Here is a 16,537-nt window from a genome sequence, read left to right as displayed (position 1 = left end):
AAATGCTGAAATCTGAAGCAACCAGCTTTCTGCTGGAATAACTCAGCGGGTCAGGCAGCGTCTTCGGGGATACGGTGGAATCCTACGTTACAGGTCAGGGTGTCAGAGTTCGGAGCCCAAAGACATGCCGGTTAGTAGCTTAATCTGCCATTGTAAATTGTCCTGTGCTTAGAGTAGGGTTGAATTAGGGGGTTGCTGGATGGTGTGGCTCAGTGGGCCAGAAAAGCTTGTTCTGTGCTGAATCTCTAAATAAGTGTAAAGATGTGAGCGACAAGCAAGGCCATGACCTTGACCCCTGCTGTCCAGTCTATCAATCAGTGACCTGACCCCTGCTGTCCATTCTATCAGTGACCTTGACCCCTGCTGTCCAGTCTATCAATCAGTGACCTGACCCCTGCTGTCCAGTCTATCAGTGACCTGACCCCTGCTGTCCATTCTATCAGTGACCTTGACCCCTGCTGTCCAGTCTATCAATCAGTAACCTGATCCCTGGTGTCCAGTCTATCAATCAGTGACCTGACCCCTGGTGTCCAGTCTATCAGTGACCTTCACCCCTACTGTCCAGTCTATCAGTGACCTTCACCCCTACTGTCCAGTCTATCAGTGGCCTTGACCACTACTGTCCAGTCTACCAATCAATGGCTAGGCTGTGATATTACAGCCTTGTTGATTGTAGCAAGCTGTGTATCCTTGTCATACTGTAGGGAAGACTGGCAGAATTCCAACAGGTTTGGTTCAATTAATCTAAGAGCCACAACAGAGAATATTTTGTAAATTCAAGGTACAATGACAACAGCGACTGGAAAGAATCTGCCACTAAAAGTATCAATTTGGTTTTGAGTCATAGAGCTTTACAGCACAGAAACAGGCCCTTCAGCTCATCTAGTCCATGCCAAAATATTAATCTGCCTAGTCCTATAGACCTGCACCCGGACCATAGCCCTCCATCCCCCTCCCGTCCATATACTTATCCAAACTTCTCTTAACTATTGGAAATGAACCTGCAACCACCGTTCCTGCTTTTCCCCCTCAGGTTGGGTGAGACTAGAAATAGATTCAGGGTGAAAGCTAAAATACTTAGAGGAAACATGAGGGGGAATTTCTTCACTCAGGGTGGTGAGAGTGTGGAACAAGCTGCCAGTGAAAGTGGTGGATGCAAGTTTGATTTCAACATTTCAAAGTTCAAAGTCAATTTATTATCAAAGTGCCCTGAGATTCATTTTTCTGTGGGCATAATCAATAAATCTATAGAATAATAACCATAACAAAGTCAATGAAATATCACCCAACTAGGGCATTCAACTAGAATGGAGAAGACAACAAACTGCAAATACAAAAAGAAAGAAAGATAGATAGATAGATAGATAAATAAATAAATACATACATACATACATACATAAATACATATGCAAGCAATAAATAATCTACAATATGTGCTGAAGAGTCCTTGAAAGTGAGTCACTAGGTTGTGGAAACACTTTAATGATTGGGCAAGTGAAATTGAGTGAAGTTATCTCCTTTGGTTCAAGGGCCTGATGGTTGAGGGATAATAACCCTTCCTGAACCTGGTGGTGTGAGTCTTGAGACTCTTGTACCTTCTTCCTGATGGCAGCAGTGAGAAGGGAGTATGACCTGGATACTCAGGGCCCCTGATGATGGATGCTGCTTTCCTGAGACAGCATTTCATATGGATGTGCTCAATGGTTGGAGGACTTTACCGTGATGGACTAGGCCATATCCACTACTTTTTGTAGGATCTACTGTTCAAGAATATTGCTGTTTCCATACCAGGCTGTGATGAAACATTCAATATACTCTCCACCACACATCTATAGAAGTTTGTCAAAGTTTTAGATGTCATGTGAATCTTTGCAAACTCCTAAGTAAGTAGAGGCATTAAAGATAAATTTGAATAAGTACATGGATGGGAGGGGATGGAGGGATATGGTCTGGGTGTGGGTCAGTGGGACTAGCAGAAAATCAGGTCTGCATGGACTAGATGGACCAAAGGGCTTGTTTCTGTGTTGTAGTTTCTGGGTCCACACCTTGGAAGGTATTGGAGGCTCCTGTGAAGTTGCAAGTATCCATTCTGTGGTTTTGCTGCCTCCCACGCAGATGCATGCAGACTGGTTTCTGCCACCTTTTTTTGAATAGACTAGATTACCGCAATGCGCTTTTTACTCGCATCTATTGACAATCTTCAACTCATTCAGAATGCCACTGCTGGACTTTTTACCAAAACCAGGATGAGGGAACAGACCATTCCCATACTGTCCCATACTAGCTACTGCGCATTGGCTTCCTGGGCCTTTTAGAATTGATCTTAAAGTTCTCTTACTTATTTTTAAAGCTCCTAATGGTCTGGGACTGGAGTACATCGTAGAATCATTTTTGTTTTATAATCCTACTTGAGCTCTCAGGTCTTTTTCAGCCAGTGCCTTAAACTTAAACAATCTCCCTCAAAAGATAACTGGCAGGTCAGCTTTTTAGAGCCATGCTTCCAAACTGTGGAATCCCTAAAACTATAAGGGATGCAGACTCAGTTGAAACTTTAAAACACCAGCTTAAAACCTATTTATTTAACCTGGCCTTTAACTAAATCTTTTTGTCTTTTGTTTTCATGTTTGTACGTTATCTCATTGAAAAGCACTTTGAACTACATCATCTGTGTGAAAAGAGCTCTATAAATCAGTCATTATTATTATATATAAAATTTATTATTATTATTATTACTACCTGCTATACAGCTGCATGCATGTGGGCTGCAGTTACTGCTACTACCACCTCAGCTTCTCCCGCAGTTACCATATGCCCCTGTGAAGTTCAGGATAACACAGCCCTGGGTATCAGCAGTGGCAACACTCTCCCCTGAGGTTCTGGATTCTCGACTCAGTGCACCTTCCATCCTGCTGTGCTGCACTAACTGGCCAGAACGTGATGAGGGGAAAGCAAATACTTGCAGTATCCCGGGTCAGAATGCATTTATCAGCTAGGACATGTTTGCCCATAATCATGCTGCTGCAGTTGACTGTGACAGTGACCTCTCTCCAGGGTCTGCGGTGGGCCGAGCTACATTATGGGGCATCCTAAATGGGGAAGTGACAACAGAATCACTCTGCTTTCACCAGAGGTTGTGAAGGGTGGAACATCGTCCAAGCTCTCCACCGAGAAGGATCCAACCAAATTTCTACAAATACACACTCGGCAGATTTCTACAGATTTACCATGGACAGCATTCTAACTGGTTGCGTCACTGACTGGTATGGGGGGGGGGGCGTCACTGCACAGGACTGGGAAAAGCTGCAGGAAGTTGTAAACTCGGCCAGATCCATCATGGGCATCGAGGACATCTTCAAAAGGCGATGCCTCAAAAAGGCGGGACCATCATTAAGGACCCCCATCACCCAGGACCTGCCCTCTTTTCATTGCGACCATCAGGGAGGAGTACAGGACTCTGAAGACATACACTTAACATTTCAGTAAGTTTCTTTCCTCCACCATCAGATGAACCTGTAAACACAGCCTCACTATTTTTGCTCTTTTTGCACTAATGTATTTATTGTTGTAACTTGCGGTAATTTTTATGTCTTGCACTGGTCTGCTGTGCAAAACAACAAATTTCACAACATATGTCAGTGATTAAAAAAAAGTTTAGATTCAGAACTCCAGATTGGCTACTGGAGACATATGTCAGTGATTTAAAAAAACCTGAGTTTAGATTCAGAACTCCAGATTGGCTACTGGAGATCAGGTTTTTGACATGGTGTAGACAAGTTTAATCTGAGAGCTTTTTCCTAGTAGATATGCTGGGGCTATGGCCCAACCTCACGAGCCTCCGGTGTCGTCATAAATTCCAGTGCCAACACAGCGTGCCCGCAGTGCTCGATAGAACAACGCAGAACCCAGCGAGCAACAGATCCTTTCCTCCCTCACCCACCCACACACGTGCACAGTCCCTCCATCTCCAAGACAGACCTCAGCCATCGGGCTACCACTTCTGGACTTCTGATGAACCTTCGGGCTCACTGCTGATGACAAGACGTTGAACTTTTGGCTTGCCAACTCACCGTCCCTCGTGCCTTTTGCTGACGTTGATGTCCAGTCCCGGAACCCATCAGCCTGGGACAGCCGACATCCACAGATCACATCGCTGGCCTTCGAACCTGCAGCAGAGGCTCAGACCTCACCCTGACCTCTAACTCCTCTCCGTCACAGGTAAAGCCCTCCCCACCATTCAGCACACTTACAAGGAACACTGCTACAAGAAGGCAGTATCCGTCATCTAGGATCCCATCGTCCAGGCCATGCTGTCTTCTTAAACACAAAATACTCTGCAGATGCTGGGGTCAAAGCAACACTCACAACACGCTGGAGGAACTCAGCAGGTCGGGCAGCATCCGTGGAAATAATCAGTCAACGTCAGGAGTCCTGACGAAGGGTTCCGGCCCAAAACTTTGACTGATCATTTCCACAGATGCTGCCCGAGCTGCCATGCTCTCTTCTTGCTGCTGCCATCAGGAAGGAGATATGGGAGTCTCAGGTCCCACACCACCAGGTTCAGCAACAGTTATTACCCCACAACTATCAGGCTCCTGAACTGATGTGGATAACTTCACTCACCTCAATCTGAAACAATTCTGCAACCTGAGGACTCATTTTGAAGGACAACTCATGTTCTCAGTGTTACTTAACTTTTTTATTATTTACACATTTATCTTCTTTTGCACATTGGTTGTATGCAGGCCTTGTTTTTCATAATTGTATCATTTTTTATTTTCCTTAATTACCCTCAGGAAACTGAACCTAGGGGTTGTATATGGCGACATATAATAAATCTACTTCCAACTTCCAATCACTCACCATTTCAAGAACACTTCTAAAGCCTTTGTGTGTAGTTTTTCATTGATTCCATTGTATTTCTCCGTTCTAATGCGAATGTCTGCAATAAAATGAATCTCAGGATGACATATATGTACCTTTAAATTTACTTTGAACTTTGAAGTCTTAAAAAGTTGTACAGTACTGTGATCTCCCAGTTCCTGTAACCTGTGGGAGTGCTCCCCGTTTGGAATGATTGTGGCTACTGGCAGACAAGCCGGCTCGCCAACGCTTGCATCTTGAACTGAGGGCGCATTCAATGATCTCCGTTAATGGCTCCGCACCTGACGACGGGCGAGCCCTGAACTCCGGAATTTGCTGCCTCGACCTCTGCTCCTGAGAAGCGTTTAAAACCTCGGATTTTTAGGCCATCTGTCCCCACTGTAAGATGCAGAGGCTCGGTGTCAGGTAACGGTTCTGTGAGCCGCCTTGGGAAATGTTATCACATGCAAGGTGCTGTACAAACGCGGGTTATTGCTGTTGGAATGTAGGGGCGATACGAGCGTCTTGCGGGTCTGTGGGACGTGGGGGATCCGAATCAGATTTAATATCACCGGCGTGTGTTGTGAAATATATTTTGCGGCAGTAGTACATTGCAATACGTAATTTTCAAACTATGAATAACAATAAGAAATATATAAAGTGGTGCAAAAAGTGAGCAAAATAGTCAGGCAGTGTTTCATGGTTGGGTTCAGTGTCCGTTCAGAAATCTGATGGCGGGGGAGAAGACGCTGTTCCGGAATCATTGAGTGCGTGTTTTCAGGATTCTGTACCTCCTCCTTGATGGTAGCAATGAGGAGAGGGCACGTCCTGGGTGATGGGGGTCCTTAGTGATGGATGCCTACTTTCGAAGATGTCCTCGGCGCTGGGGAGGCTACGATGGAGGTGGCCGAGTTTACAACTTTCTGCAGCTTTCTCCGATCCTGTGCAGTGACCCCTCCGTACCAGACAGCGATGCCCAGCCAGTTAGAATGCTCTCCACGGCACATCTGTAGAAATTTGCGAGTGTCTTTGGTGACATACCAGTTCTCCTCAAACTCCTCAAGCAATATAGCCGCTGTTGTCGCTTCTTTGTGAGTGCATCAATACGAAGCCATTTATGGTAGAGCAGACACACAGAACCCCGAACCCGAACCCAAACCCAAACCCGACAGCTCTCCAATATAAATGGACGCTACCAAGTGTGCGGAGTGCAGCTGTATTAAAAGATAGTGGTGTTTAGTTAACTTTGTCACGCGTTGTGAAATGGTTAAAGTCGTTCGTGCCTCAGGTTCTCGAAATTTATTGCTTTACTCCCTATTTGGACAGTTTTTGATGGCTTTGGCACTTTGGAGTTTGTCCTTGTGTGCGGTTTTTCACTGATTCTATTGTGTTCTTTGTATTTACTGTGCATGCCCACAAGAAAATGAATCTCGGCGACATGTATGTACTTTGATAATAAATTTGCTTTGAACTTTGAGTGAAGCTAAATCCTGCGGGGCGGCTATCAGGCTCCCCACAAGGAATTCGGACTAATCCTGATTAACTCCAGAGATGGTGTGGGCTCTACCCCAGAGAGTTGCGAGGTTGGAAACACTTCTCAGTCAGTTCATACAGATTGGCTGTCGGGTTTCCGTGCGGAGAGAGAGCTTGTGGCCGCAAGAGGGTCAGAGGTTGCGAGGAAGTGGCCCGCGTCTGTGAGAGCCGAGAGCCGCTTGTAGCGGTGTTAGCGGCGGGGGCAGCCGATAGGACATCCCGTTATCGTCCCCGTGAACGTTGCCGTGACTTCCCAGGTGGCGTTCGGCTGTTGTAGAGGACTCGCAGATCGCTTTAGCGGCAGCGTTGTGTTGGAACTGCGTTCTCTGACGCTGAAACATAAGGTGCGCGGCCGCTGAATTTCTCTGTGCGGGAGTTAAATGAATTTCCCTCTCTCTCTCTGTAGAGTAGGATTACAGCTTCATGTTAAAGCAAGCGCTACAAGAAGCGGATTTTCTGATTAAGCGCGGTCGAACAATGGGTGCGACCCAGAGGGGAGGGACGGGAGGGGACACAAAGACGTGGGGGTGGGGGCTGCAACTGGTCGGCACATGGAGTTATGGGAGGGGATGTGGTAGAGCAGGTCACGACTCCCGCTGGCTGCTGCTTGTATCAGAGAGTCGGCAGTGTTTACCCGGCGAGTGAGGCGCGGCAGCGGCCGTGTGTCCGCGCTGTAGGCCAGCTCCTGTCCGCAGGGAGGTTCCGAGCTCCGCGCCGCCGCCGCCGCTGGGCTCCGCTCCTCCGGCCCACCCGAGCAGCCTGACCCGCCGATGGAAAAGCTGATCGCTAACGACTACAGTCCGGTAACCACAGTGAAAACACTGCGAGTCCTCCAAAAAGCTTTGTAGATTAGTTAAGAGGGAGCTATGCGTCTTTTTTTAAAGCGGGGATTTGATTGAGGTTAACTTAAGCATAAAAGGACAGGACAGAATCAGTTTAATGTCATTGGCATATGTTGCGAAATTTCTTTAGCGTCGGCAGTACATTGTAATACATAATAAAAACTATCAATTACAATAAGTATATAAATATATACATAGTGAGGGAAAACACAGAGGAACTGTTCATGGGTTCGCTGTTCATTCAGAAATCTGATGGCGGAAGGGAAGAAGCTGTTCTTAGGTGGAACATTGCCCGGCAGGTCGCCGTATCTCTGAACGACGGAAGCACTGCATTGAAGTAATGTCCCGGGACGCTTCGCTCCTGGTGAATTAATCTTTAAACCGTGGCCACGATTGTTGTGGAGTGCGTCTCGTTCACTCAGCCCTCTCCTCTGTCGTCCCACTCTCCTGCTCCAGTGACTGGACTGTTAGTTCACTCTCGTCCTTATCTCCCCCTCCCCCCACCCCACCCCCGTTTCTGCCACCTCCTCCAACCCATACTCGCTAATTTGTCTCTATTACCTCTGCCCACTGGACAATCGCAGAATATAAATTTATAAAACTCTGGTAAGGCCGCACCAAGAGGAGCAGGGTAGGCTGCCTTAACTGGGGGTTGTTCAGTGACACTCGCATCTACAGTGCGGTGATGAAGTGCTTCGAGAGGTTAATCGTGGTTAGAATCAACTCCTGCCTAAGCAAGGACCTGGACCCGCTGCAATTTGCCTGTCGCTACAATAGATCTACAGCGGGCACGATCTCTTTGGCTCTTGGATCTCTCGGACAGTAGTGATTCTCCTGTCAGGCTGCAGTTTATTGATTACAGATCACCCTTCAATACAATCAACAAAGCGGAAAGCCTGGGCGTCTGTACCTCCCTCAACAACTGGATGCCCGACTTCCTCACGGGAAGACCAGAGTCCGTGCAGATCTCCACCTCACTGATGATCAACACTGGTCGGCACTGGTCACCTCTGAGACGTGTGCTTAGCCCACTGCTCTGCTCTCTGGACACCCATGACTGCGTGACTAGGTACAGCTCAAATGCCAGCTATAAATTTTCTGACAACGGGACTATTATTGCCAGAATTTCAGATGGTGATGAGAAGGCTGGTTGAGTGTCGCAGCAACAACCTGTCACTCAACGTCGGTAACACGGAGGACAAGGGATCACACTCCAGTCCTCATGGAGGGATCTCCAGTGGAAAGGGGGAGCAATTTCAAGTTCCTGGGTGTCAACATCTCGGAGGATCTACCCTGGGCCCGAAATATCGATGCAGCTACAAAGAAGGCACGACAACGGAGTTTGTGGAGATTTGGTATGTCACCAAAGATACTCGCAAATTGCTACAGATGTACTATGGACAGCATTCTAACTGGCTGCATCATAACTGGTCCTGACGAAGGGTTCCAGCCCGAAACGTTGACTGATCGTTTCCGCCGATGCTGCTGGACCTGCTGAGTTCCAGCCAGCGTGTTGTGAGTGTTGCTCATTCTAACTGGCTGCATCACTGTCGAGTAGGGGAGGCTGGAGGGTCCCTACACAGGATCAAAATCAGCTCTCGAAATTTGTGCCAGTGTCCTCAGCATCCAGGACACCTTCAAGGAGCAATGCCTCAAAGAAAGAGGCATCCATCAGTAAGGAGCCCCATCACGCAGGACATGCCCTCTTCTCATCACTACCATCAGGGAGGAGGTACAGGAGTCTGAAGATACACACTCAATGTTTCAGGGACACTACCTCACTACTTTCTTTTTGCACTGCATATTTGATTTAATGTATATACCTACTGTAATTTACAGTTTTAATATTATGTATTGCAATGCAGTGCCGCTGCAAATCAGCACATTTCATGGTGGATGCCGGTGATAGTAAAACTGATTCTGTTCTGGAGTTTTGCATACAGTTCTGGTCACCCCGTTATAGGAAGGATGTCGAGGCTTTGGAGAGGGTGCAGGAGAGGTTTACCAGGATGCTGCCTGGATTAGAGGGCGTGTGCCGTAATGGGAGGTTGGACAAATGTGGTTGTTTTCTCCGGAGCAGCGGAGACTGAGGGGAGATCTGATAGATGTTGATAAGATTGAGAGGCAGAGATAGAGATAGAGTAGACAGACACTATCTTTTTACAGGAGTTGAAATGTCTGATAGCAGAGGGCTTGCATTTAAGGTGAAAGGGGGGTAATTTCAACGGAGAAGTGAGGGGAAAGTTTTTAGACAGTGGTGGGTGCCTTGAATGCGCTGCCGACGGTGGTGAGAGAAGTAAAAGTATTAGAGACTTTTAGGAGTCATTTAGATAGGCACATGAATGTGAGGAAAATGGAAGGATATGGACATTGTGTAAGCAGAAGATTAATTTAGTTAGCCATTTGATTATTAATTTAGTTCAGCACAGCAGTGTGGGCTGAAGGACAAGTCCCTGTGCTGTTCTACCTATTTTGTGAGATTTGTTGTTTTACAATGTAACACCTAAAAGTAACTACAATCTACAATAAGTTTTTCTTAGTTAGTGTAAAAAGACTGCAAAATACTGAAACAGTGTTCGTGGGTTCAATCTCCATTCAGAAATCTGATGGCGAAGGGGAAGAAGCTGGTCCTGAATCATTGAGTGTGTGTCTTCAGGCTCCTGTACCTCCTCCTTAATGGCATCAATGAGAAAAGGCATTGAGCTGGCTGACGGGGGTTCATAGTGAGGGATGCTGTTCTTGATGATGGATCTGGCTGAGTTTACAACCCTCTGCAGTCTTCTCTCATCCTGTGCAGTGGCCCCTCTGTACCAGACAGTGATGCAACCAGTTAGAATGCCCTCCACAGTACATCGTAGAAGTTTGTTACTGCGCTGTATCTCCAAATTTTTTTTAAAAAATCAGCACAATACTATGGGCTGAATGGCCTGGCCTGTGCTGTACTGTTCTGTGATTTGAGGCACAGCCTCAGAATAGAAGAGCAACCCTTTGGGAGAGAGATGAAGAGCCAGGGGTTGGTAAATCTGTGGAATTCGTTGCCACAGACGGCTGTGGAGGCCAAGACTTTGGGTATAATTAAAGTGGAGTCTGATAGTCTGATTAGTCAGGGCATCAAAGGTTACAAGGAGAAGGCTGGAGAATGGGATTGAGAGGGATAGTAAATCAGCCATGATGGAATGGCAGAGCAGACTCAGGGGGCCGAATGGCCTAATTCTGGTCTAATACCTGTTATGCACTGGGCTGTAACCACCACTTTCTGCAGAGTTTTCCGTTTCTGGGCATTGGTGTTTCCATACCAGGCCATGACAGAACCAGTCAGGATGCTCTCCACTGTCCATCTATAGAAGTTTGTCAAAGTTTTTGGTGTCATTCTGAATCTACGCAAACGACTAAGAAAGTAGACGTTCTGCAGTGCTTTCTATTTGATGGCATTTACGTGCTGGTCCAAGGACATCATTGAATATGATAATGCAAAGGAATTTAAAGTTACTAACCAAGGAATTTAAAGTTGAAAGTTCAACATAAACTTACTATCAAAGTACATATATGTCACCATATACAACCCTGACATTCATTTTCTTGTGGGCATACTCAGTAACTCCAAGAAACAGAATAAAATCAACGAAAGACTGCACAAAGCAAGATGGACAACGACCCATTTGGCCCATTGATTCTGCTCCATTATTTCATCATGGCTGATCCAATTTTCTTCTCAGCCCCAATCCCCTGCCTTCTCCCTGTATCCCTTCAAGCTCTGACCAATCAAGTATCTATCAACTTGACTTGGGGTGTGAGTCCTGAGGCTCCTGTACCTTCTTTCTGATGGTAGCAGCAAGAAGAGAGCATGATCTGGGTGGTGAGGGTCCTTGATAATGGATGCAGTTTTCCCGTGACTGCACCCTATGTAAATGTGCTCATTGGTGGGGCTGGCTTTGCCCGTGATGGACACCGTATCCACAACCCTTACTAAAGCCAGAACAAGGATCATTTTAATCTGAAGTCTTCACACTAGATGCCAAAGGATCACTGCGACCCTGTTTCACAAATGAAGAGAAGACCCATTCTTGGTTCTAGATTTGTTGCAGGTTATGGAGATATTCTAACACCAATGAGATACACTGTTGTGAGCACAGGGTTAAATTGGTACCCCATTGTGATCGCAGGGGTTAAATCACCCATTGTGATCGGGGGTTAAATCGGTACCCCACTGTGATTGCAGGGTTAAATCTGTATCCCATTGTGATCGGGGGTTAAATGAGTAACCCCATTGTGGTTGGAGGTTAAATTGGTGCCCCGTTGTGATCGGGAGGTTAGATCAATACCCTGTTGTGAAAGGGGGTTTAAGTTGATACGCTATTGTGAGCAAGTGTTTAAATCAATACACTATTGTGAGCGGGGGTTTAAATCGATACCCTGTTGTGAGCGAGGATTTAAATCGATAACCTGTTGTGAGTGAGGATTTAAATCAATATACTGTTGTGAGTGAGGGTTTAAAGCGATACACTGTTGTGAGCAAAGGTTTAAATCGATACACTGTTGTGAGCGAGGGTTTAAATCGATACCCTGTTGTGAGCGGGGGTTTAAATCAATATACTGTTGTGAGCGAGGGTTTAAAGCGATACACTGTTGTGAGCAGAGGTTTAAATCGATACCTGTTGTGAACGAGGGTGTTAAACCGCTTAGATTTTTTTAAATTTCAGGATACAGGAAACAGGCTCTTCCAGCCCTTTGAGCCGGTTGCCCAGCAACCACTGGCCTATGAGCCAGTGCATCTGTACCCTGTGGGAGGAAACTGGAGCACCCAGAGAAAACCAACGCAATCCAGGGGGAGGGCGTACGAACTCCTTCAGTTAACGTCAGAATTGAACTCTGAACTCTGACTCCCTGAGCTACAGTAAGATGCCTGAATGGCTCATGCCATTGACTGTGTTAACGTTGTGTTTTCTTCTTACAGCCTACACCCAGCTACAGCCGCACCAGCTGATCCAACAACAGCAATTCCAGCTTCAGCAACAGCAGCAGAAACACCTGCAGCACCAGTTTGTCATCCAGCAGCAACCGCCGCAGATCACGCCGAGGCAGCAACAGCCGCAGCTCATCCACACCTCCGCCCAGCTCCAGAATCTGCAGCAGCAGCCGGTGCCCTCCAGCGCAACGCCGCAGCCCCTGTCGCATGCACAGCACTGCCAGCCGGCCCTGCACCGCAAGCAACAGGGGCTCAGCGCCACGCCGCCGGCGCAGATCCCTGTCCTGCAGCCCGTGCCTCAGAGCCAGCAGAATCTGCAGCATGCCGGGCAGACGGACAGCCATGCACAGCATGCACTGGCGCCGCAGACCACTGCAGTGAACCTGCAGGTCCAGCCATCTGCACACGTGGTAAGGTGACCTCCTCCCAGCTCTCCAGTTCCCTTTCAAAGCATAGATTGTAGAGCTTAGATCATAGGCATAGATCGCAGAACTTGGGACAGTACAGGCCCTTTGGCCCACAATGATGTGCTGACCTTTTAACCTACTCTAAGTCTATCTAACCCTTCCTTCCCATATAAGCCCTCCATTTTTCTATCAATCATGTGCCTATCTAAGAGTCTCTTAAATGTCCCTAATGTATCAGCCTCTACCCCCATCCCTAGCAGCACATTCCACACAGCCACCGCTCTCTCTGTAAAAAAAAACTATTTTGCCCCCTGTACATTTCTCCAATCGCCTTAAAGTTATGCTCCCTCAATTTAGCCATTTCCACACTGGGATAAATTCTCTAGCTGCCTACCTATCCAACTCTCAGCTTCCTCTCCAACATTCCTTCAATAAATATTTGATATAATGAAAATATGTGAATTGTAATCTCTTCAGATTACTGTTTACAGATTAAAATCACCATGACACAAAGGTAGAGGACTTGTAAACAGTGTCGTAGGTTCCAGCAGGACATTGACAAAGTGTAGAACTAGGCTGAGATGTGGCAGATGGAGTTCATCTTGGAAAAGTGTGAAGTGGATCATACAAAGAGTTACATGTAGGATTAACTCAAATTTCCTTCCCGTAGGGTGGCAGTGAAGATGAATGGGATGAGTTAGTAAGACTGGGCTCAATAACTATGATCATAAGAGGTCAAGGTTTTTTGGCGAAACCTATCAGCTTGTAAGGCTTACGACAATAAATCAGCCATGGTCACGGTCGTGATAGGTTTTTGCAGCACCTACTTTGGTTAGCTGTCCTGATCGATTGACAGTTCCACAGATGGCTTCAAACTCCCTGATGCATTTCATTCCACTTGTAAACTCTTGTGAGGCGTAGCGGTTAGTGTAACACTGTTACAGCACCGGGGTGTCAATTCCTACTACTCCCTCTAAGGAGTTCATACGTTCTCCCCAAGTCTGTGTGGGTTTCCTCCGAGTGCTCTGGTTTCCTCCCATGTTGCAAAGGCGTACAGGTTAGGGTCAGTAAGTTGTGGCCATGCTGTGTTGGCACTGGAGGCATGGCGACACTTGCAGGCTGCCCCAGCATATTCCCCACTGATTTGATTTGACCAAACGTCGTATCTCACTGTATGTTTTAACATAAATGTGACAAAGAGAGTTTATTTTAGACTCCTACACCAAGGCCTGGAAGAGTAATCCTGCTACATCCCAACGTGTCAGCAGGTAATTTAATGCATCTGGCCTTGGGATGTGTCAGTAACAGCTGGATCTCTGGCACTTTACCTGGTCTGACCCAAGTTGCAGTTGGGTGACCGTTGGGACCCAGCAAACCCTCGGACCAACAGGCGTTATGGTTGGGCTGTGGAGACTGGCCTGACCAATGACACTCAGATCTGGTCAGTGGAAAAAATAGAACTCGTAGCATTCTGTCACGACTCAGAAAATCAGGTGTTATCTAGGCACCGGCTCTTTGCAGTTTCCTTTCAATTCTGTGGGGACGTGCTGAGGTTGTCGGAGAGATGTCCGTGGTTAGGCGCTGTGTATCTCTGAACATCTGTGAGTTTATAATTAGCCACATACTGCACAAGGCTGGGCGTCGGGTGTCAGAGAGGAGCCAGGCTGATGTAGAGATAATTGTGTTACAACATATCACTTCTCTACTGCCTGGATTAGAGAACATGTCTTACGAGGATAGGTCTTTTCTCTCTGGAGTGAAGAACAATGAGAGGTGACAGGATGATAAGAGGCATTGACAGAATGGACTGGCAGACTATTTCCCAGGGAGGAAATAGTTATACAAGGAGATGTAATTTTAAGATGTTTGGAACAATAAGGTGCATTTACGATACAAATTAAAGAGTAAACAGTATAACGCTACTGGCATTTCATATGTGATAGGACCTGGGAGGTGGCAGGGAATTCATTTGTCTTACGGCCTGTAGGAAGAAGCTATTTCCCATACTACCAGTTCTTATCCTAATGCTACTGTTCCTCCTGCCTTATTGTAGGGGGTCAAAGAAATTGTTGGACGAATGGCGGGGGGGATCATTGACAATGCTGAGGGCCCTGCTTACACAGTGCCCTGATAACTATGGGGGCTGATTGATGAGTTCGTGGCCTAAGGTAGAAAATGAGTTATTAACTTCAAACTTTCTGCATAATCACGCAAAGAGTTGAACTGCACGTGCATGTAATGAGAGCTGTATATCTCATCTCCTTCTATCTTAGGCCACAAACTTATCAATCACCCCTGCTGTGGACCACTTCTGGAGGTCCAAGACACCGACTTCTACAAAGAAGGGATCCGTATGCTCCACGACCGCTGGACTAAGTGTGTAAATGTAGGAAAAATATATGTAAACAACAGGAATTCTGCAGATGCTGGAAATTCAAGCAACATACATCAAAGTTGCTGGTGAACACAGCAGGCCAAGCAGCATCTATAGGAAGAGGCGCAGTCGACGTTTCAGGCCGAGACCCTTCGTCAGATATATGTGCTAGGTTTTCTAAAATTGACTCCATAGAACCATAGAAACTACAGCACAGAAACAGGCCCTTTGGCCCTTCTTGGCTATGCCGAACCATTTTCTGCCTAGTCCCACTGACCTGCACACAGACCATATCCCTCCATACACCTCCCATCCATGTATCTGTCCAATTTATTCTTAAATGTTAAAAAAGAACCCGCATTTACCACCTCGTCTGGCAGCTCATTCCATACTCCCACCACTCTCTGTGTGAAGAAGCCCCCCCTTATGTTTCCTTTAAACATTTCCCCCCTCACCCTTAACCCATGTCCTCTGGTTTTTTTCTCCCCTTGCCTCAGTGGAAAAAGCCTGCTTGCATTCACTCTATTTATACCCATCATAATTTTATATACCTCTATCAAATCTCCCCTCATTCTTCTACGCTCCAGGGAATAAAGTCCTAACCTATTCAACCTTTCTCTGTAACTGAGTTTCTCAAGTCCACTCTTTCAACCTTATTTATATCCTTCCTGTAATTTGGTGACCAAAACTGAACACAATACTCCAGAATCAGCCTCACCAATGCCTTATACAACCTCATCTACCTTAGGCCATGAACTTATCAATCACCCCTCGTACTTCTAATGGGTGGAAGAGATGATCCTCTTAGCAGTTGTTACAATCCTTTGTAGGGTCTTGTGGTCAAGTGCCCCGCAACTCCCATACCGGATGGTGATGCAGCTGGTCAGGATACTTCCAAGAGTGCTCCTACTGGAAGGGGAGGTGCTGCTGTGCTATCCTGACCAATAAGGTGGTGCTGAGGGACCAGGAGAGCGCACCTGTTATGTGCACTTCCAACAGCTCGGAGCTCCCAACTCTCTCCAGGGAGCAGCTGTCTGTTTGCAGTGAGCTGTGATCAGCCTGCACCTTCCTAGAATCCATAATCATCTCTGTGGTCTTGTCCACGATGAGACTCAAGTTGTTGGCTCTACTGCTGAATTCCTCCCCCAGCATGTTTATAACTGTGAAGGAGGCCATGCAGCCCATCGAGCTGCGGTAAGACCAATCCAGCAAGTCTCCCCCCACCCCCCAAGAGCCTCTGTGTTCTTTTCCCAAGAGCCTTGTTGAGTCTCCTGTTTTGTGTAGGATGATAGGTAAACCTGCTTCCAAAGCGAGAACTTTAGGAAAATGGGAATTCTAGCGATTCACCTCCCTCTGAGAGGAGTCAATATTCAAGATTGTTTAATGTCATTTCCAGTACACAAGTGTAAAGGAGAACAAAATAATTATTTCTCCAGATCCAATGCAGCACAAAAAAAACACATTAAGATAAAGAACATAATAATAATAATATAAAAACACAATAAATATTAATGCATAAGATAGTTTATATATTGATTGTCGATAAGGTGACACT

General features: G+C 46.5%; 1 protein-coding gene across 13 annotated transcripts in view; it reads left to right on the top strand.

Moving 5' to 3' along the window:
• The window catches only part of LOC134337922 (polyhomeotic-like protein 2), a 308,667-nt gene that overhangs the window by 254,508 nt on the left and 37,622 nt on the right, over positions 1-16,537 (top strand). For all 13 annotated transcript variants that reach the window (XM_063033301.1, XM_063033300.1, XM_063033308.1 and 10 more), the window contains one exon: positions 12,190-12,611. In XM_063033301.1, coding sequence (XP_062889371.1) covers positions 12,190-12,611 — 422 coding nt within the window. The remainder of the gene's footprint in view (positions 1-12,189; positions 12,612-16,537) is intronic.

This window comes from Mobula hypostoma, chromosome 25 (assembly GCF_963921235.1).
Source record: "Mobula hypostoma chromosome 25, sMobHyp1.1, whole genome shotgun sequence".
Classification (NCBI taxonomy): domain Eukaryota; kingdom Metazoa; phylum Chordata; class Chondrichthyes; order Myliobatiformes; family Myliobatidae; genus Mobula; species Mobula hypostoma.
This window is presented reverse-complemented; position numbering and strand designations above follow the sequence as displayed.